The 10,000-nt window shown below is 41.7% G+C and overlaps 1 protein-coding gene across 5 annotated transcripts in view; it reads right to left on the reverse strand.

Moving 5' to 3' along the window:
• LOC113819188 (uncharacterized) overlaps positions 1-10,000 on the reverse strand; it is a 46,454-nt gene that overhangs the window by 1,773 nt on the left and 34,681 nt on the right. The window contains exons 5-7 of one of the 5 annotated variants that reach the window (XM_070115381.1): positions 9,691-9,856; positions 5,313-5,428; positions 898-1,032 (exon numbers count right to left, since the gene is read on the reverse strand). In XM_070115381.1, the coding sequence (XP_069971482.1) occupies positions 898-1,032; positions 5,313-5,428; positions 9,691-9,856 (417 nt within the window). Of the gene's footprint in view, positions 1-897; positions 1,033-5,312; positions 5,429-9,690; positions 9,860-10,000 lie in introns of all 5 variants that reach the window. The other 4 variants (XM_070115382.1, XM_070115383.1, XM_070115380.1 and 1 more) reach the window with 4 other exon arrangements.

Consider the following 10,000-nt stretch of genomic DNA (forward strand, 5'->3'; position numbering starts at 1 on the left):
GAGTCAGTTTGGTACACGGTGATAAAAATACTTTTTTCCTCATTCTCCTCTTCCTCTTCATGCATCACCATCATCATCATCACCTCCTCCCGCTCCTCCTCCTCCTCCTCCTTCTTCTTCTCTTCCTCTTGTTCCTCCTCCTCCTTCTTCTCTTCCTCTTCCTCCTCCTCCTCCTTTTCCTCCTCCTTCTCCTCCTCCCCTCTCCTCCCACTCAACCCTTCTGCCCCTTCACCCTACCCCTTTCTCCTCCCCTCACATTTCCCTCGGTTTTCAGTTAATCAGCTGTCTCCTCCATCGTCTCCCCTCGCCTTTATTCCCCCTTCTCCCTTTCATCACCTTCCCCTCTCCTTCACCTCCCCTCTTCCCCTCCTTGACCTCCCTTCTCTTCTCTGTCCCCCTTCACTTCCCTTCTTCCCCTTCTCCCCTCCCCCTCCTCCATACCCTCCCTCTCTTTCCCCATTCCTATCCCCTCCCACTCCCTCCTTCCCCTCCCTCTCTCTCTACTCCCTCTTCCCTCCTGCTCCCTTCTCTCCCCCTCTCCCCTCTCTTTCCCTTCTTCCTCCCTCTCTCCCCCTCCGTTCTTCCCCATTCTTCTCCCCCTTTGCCTTCCACCTCCCTCATACCCCCCCTACCCCATCTCCTTCTCCCCCCCCCTCATCCCCCTTTCCCTCACCCACTCATTCTTCCATCCTCCCCTTCCCCTCCCCCTCCTCTCCCTCACTCCTCCACCACTGCCCTCCCCCTTTTCCTCCTCCATCCCTTCCCCTTACCCTCACCCTTTCCCTCCCCTCCCTCCCCTCCACCCTCCCATCCCCTCCATCCCTCCCTCACCCTTTCCCTCCCTCCCCTCTCCATCCCTCCATCCCTCTCCCCCCCCCCCCCCCCGCGCGTCCTCACCTCCGCCGTCGAGCGCGTCCTCGTCCCTCTCCCTCCAGGCGCTGAAGGCCCCCTGGTGCGAGCGGCTCCTGCGCCTCCTGCTGGAGCGGCGTCTTCTGCGCGACCGGAAGGAGTCCGTTTCTGCGGGCGAGCACACTGTCAGGGTGAGGGAGGAGGATGAGCGTGAGGGGAAAGGATGGTATGATGAGGATGAGGGGAAAGGATGTTAAGATGAGGATGAGGAGGGATGAGCGTGAGGGGAAAGGAGGGTATGATGAGGGTGAGGATGAGAAAGAGGGGGAGGGGAGATGAGGGGGAGGGGAAAGGAGGTTATGATGAGGGTGAGGATAGAGAGAGGATGAGGGAGGAGGATGAGCGTGAGGGGAAAGGAGGGTATGATGAGGAAGAGGATGAGAAAGAGGGTGATGGGGGAGGAGTGTGAGGGGAAAGGATGTTAAGATGAGGATGAGGGAGGAGGATGAGCGTGAGGGGAAAGGAGGGTATGATGAGGGTGAGGATGAGAAAGAGGGTGAGGGAGGAGGATGAGCGTGAGGGGAAAGGAGGGTATGATGAGGATGAGGATGAAAGAGAGGGTGTGGGGAAAGGAGGGTATGATGAGGGTGAGAAAGAGGGTGAGGGGGGAGGAGTGTGAGGGGAAAGGATGGTATGATGAGGGTGAGGATGAGAAAAAGGGGGAGGGGGGAGGAGTGTGAGGGGAAAGGAGGTTATGATGAGGGTGAGGATAGAGAGAGGATGAGGGAGGAGGATGAGCGTGAGGGGAAAGGAGGGTATGGTGAGGATGAGGATGAGAAAGAGGGTGATGGGGGAGGAGTGTGAGGGGAAAGGATGTTAAGATGAGGATGAGGGAGGAGGATGAGCGTGAGGGGAAAGGAGGGTATGATGAGGTGTGAGGATGAGAAAGAGGGGGAGGGGGGAGGATGAGCGTGAGGGGAAAGGAGGGTATGATGAGGATGAGGATGAAAGAGAGGGTGTGGGGAAAAGAGGGTATGATGAGGGTGAGAAAGAGGGTGAGGGCGGAGGAGTGTGAGGGGGAAGGATGGTATGATGAGGGTGAGGATGAGAAAGAGGGGGAGGGAGGAGGATGAGCGTGAGGGGAAAGGAGGGTATGATGAGGGTGAGGATAGAGAGAGGATGAGGGAGGAGGATGAGCGTGAGGGGAAAGGAGGGTATGATGAGGATGAGGATGAGAAAGAGGGTGATGGGGGAGGAGTGTGAGGGGAAAGGATGTTAAGATGAGGATGAGGGAGAAGGATGAGCGTGAGGGGAAAGGAGGGTATGATGAGGGTGAGGATGAGAAAGAGGGGGAGGGGGGAGGATGAGCGTGAGGGGAAAGGAGGGTATGATGAGGGTGAGGATGAGAAAGAGGGGGAGGGGAAAGGAGGGTATGATGAGGGTGAGGGTGAGAAAGAGGGTGAGGGGGGAGGAGCGTGAGGGGGAAAGGATGGTATGATGAGGGTGAGGATGAGAAAAAGGGGGAGGGGGGAGGAGTGTGAGGGGAAAGGAGGTTATGATGAGGATGAGGGTGAGGATGAGGGGAAAGGATGTTAAGATGAGGATGAGCGTGAGGAGAAAGGATGGTATGATGAGGGTGAGGGTGAGAAAGAGGGTGAGGGGGGAGGAGCGTGAGGGGAAAGGAGGTTATGATGAGGATGAGGGTGAGGATGAGGGGAAAGGATGTTAAGATGAGGATGAGGGAGGAGGATGAGCGTGAGGGGAAAGGATGGTATGATGAGGGTGAGGGAGGGAGAAGGTGAGGGGGGAGGAGTGTGAGGGGAGAGGATGTTAAGATGAGGATGAGGGAGGAGGATGAGCGTGAGGGGAAAGGAGGGTATGATGAGGATGAGGATGAGAAAGAGGGTGATGGGGGAGGAGTGTGAGGGGAAAGGATGTTATGATGAGGATGAGGGTGAGGATGAGGGGAAAGGATGTTAAGATGAGGATGAGGGGAGAGGAGTGTGAGGGGAAAGGATGTTATGATGAGGATGGGGATGAGAGAAGGTGAGGGGAGATGAGGATGAGGGGAAAGGATGTTATGATGAGGATGAGGATGAAAGAGTGGGTGAGGGGAAAGGATGTTATGATGAGGGTGAGGATGAGAGAAAGGGTGAGGGGAGAGGAGGTTAAGATGAGGGAGGAAGGGGAGTGTGAGGGGAAAGGATGCTGTGATGAGGATGAGGATGAGAGAGAGGGTGAGGGAGAGGAGTGTGAGGGGAAAGGATGTTATGATGAGGGTGAGGATGAGAGAGGGTGAGGGGAAAGGATGTTATGATGAGGGTGAGGATGAGAGAGGGTGAGGGGAAAGGATGTTATGATGAGGGTGAGGATGAGAGAGTGTGAGGGGAAAGGATTTTATGATGAGGGTGAGGATGAGAGAGGGTGAGGGGAAAGGATGTTATGATGAGGGTGAGGATGAGAGAGGGTGAGGGGAAAGGATGTTATGATGAGGGTGAGGATGAGAGAGGGTGAGGGGAAAGGATGTTAATATGAGGGAGGAAGATGAGGATGAGAGGAAAGGATGTTAAGATGGGGATGGGGATGAGAGAGGGTGAAGGGAGGGGAGGATGAGGTAAAAAGGAGGTTAAGATGAGGCTTAGGAAAAGAGAAAGAATGAAGGAAGAAGGAGATTAAGATGAGGATGAGGATGAGGGAACGTGGTATGATGACAAGGATGCCGAAAAGTCTTATAAATAGGAATATGTGAGAGTACAGCACGAGACGAGAATGAAAATGAGTGAATGAGACGATGTTAAGGTGAAAATGAGGGATGAGGATCAGGATGAGGAAGCATGATATGAATGCGAGACAAATCAAGAACAAACATAAAAAATAATAAAGACAAAGAATAAAACAAAAACAAAAACCTAACTGGAAAATCTAGGAATGAAGACAAGGCTCACAACAAGATATAAGTGAGGGAAATGAGGATGAGAGGACGCGAAAATGAGCAATGGAAGAATGGGAAAAACATAGGAAAATGAGGACAGGAAGAATGAGGAAAATAAGCACAGGATGAATGGGAAAATAGGAAAGAGGACGGAAGAAATTAGGAAAATGAGCATGGGAAAATACGGAAAATAAGTACAGGAAACAAATAGGAAATGAGGAAAATGAGAACGGAAAAAATAGGAAAATGACGGAGAAATGAGGAAAATCGGCAGAGGATGAAGCTAAAAAAATGAGTGCGTGCGTAGAGCGAGAGAGCGTGAGGACGAAGAGAACACGGGATGACGTGATAATGCGACAGTAGTGTAACAAGCCATAAAAACATTATGTAATCACGAAAGAATTAGGAATATCATAGTCACCCCCACGAAGTACTATACTAAGTTTTCTTTGATTAATAACAAAAACAAAGATAATTGTAACAGCGCAATGGAAGAAATTAATTAACAATGCATGATAACAAAACACAAACAATATGATAATACATCAACTTACATCAGTATCATATTAAAAAACAACATATTATGAGATACTAACTAACAACATGACACCATGGCGTGATAAACAAAATAATGCTAATAAACGCGACAAAATAACAAGCACTAATTGATAATACCAATTAAAGGACAGTAAGTAACAAACTAATATAATAAAAAAATTATAGCAAAAACACTAGTTGACAACATGTCATTATTACAAAACACGTAATAACAAATTATCCAATTAATAACAAGACAAAATAACTAACACCAACATGATATACTAACAAAAGATAAACAAAGGACAACATATCATAAAAAATAACATAAGAACAAAAGACAAAAACACCAACATAGCACAGTAGCAAAAGATATGATTTAACAACATAACAAAACAGACAAAATGAAATAACAAAAGACCAACAACATAACATACAGACAAAACATACGTATAAAAAAACAATACAATAACAAAAAAACAACACGGTATATCAATAACCCAACAACATAGCACAGTACCAAATGACGCTAACACCAACAAAAAATATTGATTAAAAAAAAATAAGAATTAGCTAAAAGCACTCAGAGGGCGCATACCTCCGCCTCTGGTTACAAAAAATGAAATAAAAATAAAAATGTAAAATAAAATAAAATAAAAAAATTAAAAAAAACTAAAAATCTGTTCATAACTTTTTACGCTGCGCTATATCCGGACCATGATCCGGATCACCACCAAAATTTAACGGCATCTCAGTTGGGCCCAGACGCACCTCTGGTAAAACTTAGATAAAAATCTGCCTACAACTTTTTGAGTTGTCCCGCTAACCAACTAACCAACAAACTAACGAACGCTACAAAAAAACCGTTAGCATATGTACCAACCCAACACAGTCCCAAAACGAACCTAGCACCAACCTAAGAACCCGAGAGACGAATAAACACATAAACCACTTAAACCCAACCCAAACCGCCAACATCATAACACTCGCTCACGCAACATACTGCCCGAGAGGTCGAGAGGCGTCGACGTGACATGGCAAGCCTCGTCGATAAGCGAGTCCGTCGACCCTCCGCTGTCGCTGTCCTCGCCGTACCATTTCCCGCGCGTTCTGGGGGGGGAGGGGAAGGGAGGGTGAGGATAATGACACTAACAGTGATATTAATGATAATAACAATAGTAATAATAATGATAATAATAAAAATATTAATAATAACATAATGATAATAATAAAAACATTAATAATAACATAATGATAATAATGAAAATATTAATAATAACAATAATAATGATAACAATATTAATTTTGATAATAATAACTATTATTATTATAATGGTTATAATCATAATGATAATAATAATAATCATCATCATCATCAAAAGCTAATAGTAAAAGTAATAGTAATAAAGATAATAATAATACTGATAATAATGATGTCAATATTACTATTACTACTACTACTACTACTACTACTACTACTACTACTACTAACAATAATAATGATAATAAAACAACAACAACAAAACAACAATCACAGTAATAACAAAAAATAATAGTAATAATAATACCAACAGTATTATCTCTCTTAAATAATATCTATCGGAAAATGCCCTTTTATCTACCAGATGCCATGTGGTTTTCTTTTCTCTTACTGTCTATAAAACCTATTTCCCTTATTTTATCTCATTGGATTTTCACCTTTATGGCTAGCGACCCAACTTGTTCTTGCCAATCAAGGCGACACATACCCTAACATAAACACATACCCTAAATTAAACACAGGTCCTAACACAGACACATGCCCTAAGACAAACACATACCCTAACATAACTCTTCAAAATTAGTCAAAATATCGTTAAACTATTTAGTAACTATCTTGAACTTCATAATGCGAAAGTGACATAATGCATTAGTCGTCAGTTTTATCTCATTGGTCTCAGATATTACATGTTAACGACTCAATGCCTCATTATCTTGGTTGCCCTTGTTCGCTCCGTCATCCATAGATTTATAAAGCACTCTTTCATTTCTTTTCTCTTTATCTCTCATTGCATTTTTTATTTCAATCTTTTATCTGCTGTCACTTTTGCTCTACTTTTTGTTTTCTTTTTTCTTTTAATTATTATGATCATTATCATTCTTATTATCATTATTATCATTGTAATTTTTCTCATCATTATTATCATTATAATTTTTCTCGTCATTATTATCATTATCATTTTTCTTATCATTATTATCATAATCCTTATTATCATTACTATTACTCTATCACTATTATCATTATCATTATTATTTCGACTACTATTACTATCATCATTACTTTTTTGCTTAATCATCATCCTCATATCTTCTTGATCTTCCGTGTTGCCGCCCACCATTCTCTTTTCTGAGGGAAGGGTCGGTAAACTGGCCCTTGTTGGCAGGGAAATTCATCTTCATTGTCTGTTGAAAAGTGTTTTGTTTTGTTGACAAAGGAAACATATTCTGTCCTATATGGGCAAGGGAATTCTCTTTTTTTCATCTAAGTAATTTGTGAGGGGAAAATTATTGTTTTTGTTGTATTTTTTTTTTTTTTTTAGCTGACGAGATTTTGCTGTTGTTCTTGTTATTAAGAAGGTATTTTCTTATTTGAAAATTATCTTATAAAGTATTATCTTTGTTTCTCTGCCGTAAAGGGTCTTTTATACCAATGAAAAATGAGTTTCTCTTCCGTTGAATGTTACAGACTTTTCTATTGGTAACTTTTTTGTACCATTGAGAGGGGGAAATGTATTCTTTGTAGTAGAAGGGAATTTCCTCAAGCAGTAAGATAGAACTTCAAATACTACTCAACTGCGGCATAAGGTGAACGATGTATGTTTTTTTTTATTATTTTTATTATTTATTATTTTATCCTCTGTTTGCGTGGAGAAATTTATCTTTAATATTTATCAAGGAAGATGTTTCTATTTTTGCTGCTGCACGGCAAATTTTGTGTTGCAAAAAAGATTTGTATTAATTTACTGTGACTTTTTAAATACATATATATCTATGTATATTGCAAGTATACTCTTTTAATCTGCAGCATCTTTTTCATAAGCTGCAAGGAAGTATTTTCTGCTGCGAGATATTTCCTTTTTGAACAGGAATATATTTTTCTAGAATCATTGCAACTAAATTATCTCGATTCAACTGTATCGACTTATTACGCTTCCATCTATAAATCTTAATCTTACAACCTATCTTAATCTTACAACCGATCTTAATCTTACAACCTATCTTAATCTTACAACCGATCTTAATCTTACAACCGATCTTAATCTTACAACCTATCTTAATCTTACAACCGATCTTAATCTTACAACCTATCTCAATCTTACAACCGATCTTAATCTTACAACCGATCTTAATCTTACAACCTATCTTAATCTTACAACCGATCTTAATCTTACAACCGATCTTAATCTTACAACCGATCTTAATCTTACAACCGATCTTAATCTTACAACCATCTATTGTCGACCCTATTTTCACATATATGTCATCTTTAATCCCCCTCTTGCTAATTATCAAGGTTATGTGAACTATAAACCTCCATCGCGGATGTTGCAATGCAATTTCAGCCTTGTGCTAAATTCACGCGCCGAGACACTCTAACGGCCGTGCAATCTTGGCCCGACGGATTATCGGCTCCTTTCTTTTCTTTCTTTCTTTTCTTTTCTTTTCTTTCTTTCTTTCTTTCTTTCTTTCTCTCTCTCTCTCTCTATCTTTTTCTTTTTCTTTTTCTTTTTCTTTTTCTTTTTCTTTCTCTCTCTCTCTCTCTCTCTCTCTCTCTCTCTCTCTCTCTCTCTCTCTCTCTCTCTCTCTCTCTCTCTCTCTCTCTCTTATTCTACCTTTCCCCTATTCCTCTTTGCGTTTATTCCTTCTTCTTCCCTTTCTTTTTGCGCCTTGCATTGCGTTCCTCCCTCTTTCTCAGTTTTGAGTGTTTCCTCCTACTACTACAACTGCTAATATTTCTTCTATGACTACTAGTACTACAACTACGTCTCCTACTACTATTACTTCTATTACTACTACTACTACTACAGATACTACTACTACTACTACTACAACTACGTCTGATACTACTATTACTTCTATTACTATTATTACTACTACCACTACTATTACCATTGTTATTGGTATTGTTATTACAACTACTACTACTACCACTATCACTACTAACAATAACAACAACAACAATAATAATAATAATAATAATAATAATAATGACAATAATAATAATAATAATAATAATAATAATAATAATAATAATAATAATAATAATAATAATAGAACATCGGTAATGATAATGATTATACTAACAATAACACTAACAAATAACAAACAAACATCAAAGAAAAGACAAAGCAAATTCACATCCCGGCCCGTGAAACCTGGCAACATAACCGGAAGTATTGCGTGACCTCGGCCATAGGAGGTCACGTAGGGTCAGGTACGTCAATAAAGGCTCTTTGACTCTCCTGCTTCCCTTATTTTCATTGTATTGTTTCTTCTTTCTTTCTTCCTTCGTTAAGATTTTTTTAAATGTTTTTCTTAGGTAATTCCCCTCTTTCGTTTTTCTTTTTTTTTCATTTATCGCTTCTTCTTTTTTCTTTCATTCATCGTTTCATTCAATTATTTATCTTCTAACTAATTTTTGTTGTACTTCTTTCCTCTATTGTTTTTTTTTTTTCAATCATTCACTTATTTCTCTTTTCCCTCATATTTTCCTATCTTCCTTCTCCTTTACTTCCCCTTCCTTCCTTCCTTCCTTGCTTGCTCCTTCCTCTACTTCCCGTCTTCCTTCCGGCCGCATCAGTGCAGGGGGGGGGGGGAGGCGGTCTGCTTGCACGGAAGGCCTTTGTGCACGTGAGTCTGTGCTCGTGGATAACCGGCCTTGAGTGCTTCCCGGTGTGTCCGTTGCGTAATGGGAATGGGTGAGTACATGCACATGCTGAGGTCCGCAGCATACTTCGCGCACACCAATGTGTACTAATATAAACATACACACTCACACACATACATATACACACTCACACATGCATATATATATAATACACACACACATACACGCTCATACATGCATACATACATAATACACACGCAAACACACACACACATAATAAACACAAACACACACATGCATACATATATAACAGACACGCATGCATACATACATAATAAACACGCACATGCATACATACATAATAAACACACACATGCATACATAAATAATAAACACACACATGCATACATAAATAATAAACACACACATGCATACTTAATAATACAGACAAATGCAAATAAAAGCCAGTATAAATAAAATCAACTTAAAAGCATGGCTTCCTTACCCTCCCACCATCAGATCGAGCTCGGAGTGGGCGTGCCTCGGTCCGTAGGAGTCGAAATGGGCGTGGGTGGATGCCGGGGCGTTGGGCGGGTGCTGGTCGTGGGCGTAGAGGCGAGCGCGGGCGGACGGTGGGCGCAAATCGGGTAAACTGGAAGAGCCTCTCACTCCTGCTGCGGGGGCGGAGGGGAGAAAAAGTTGGAACGTTAGGGGAAAATTAGACATTTAGGGGAATTTCTTCTTATGTTGTATTGGGAGAAATGGAGTTGGAATGTTTGGGTTAAATAAAAAAAATGGGGAACTTCTTTTTATAT

This window comes from Penaeus vannamei, chromosome 37 (genome assembly GCF_042767895.1).
Source record: "Penaeus vannamei isolate JL-2024 chromosome 37, ASM4276789v1, whole genome shotgun sequence".
NCBI lineage: Eukaryota > Metazoa > Arthropoda > Malacostraca > Decapoda > Penaeidae > Penaeus > Penaeus vannamei.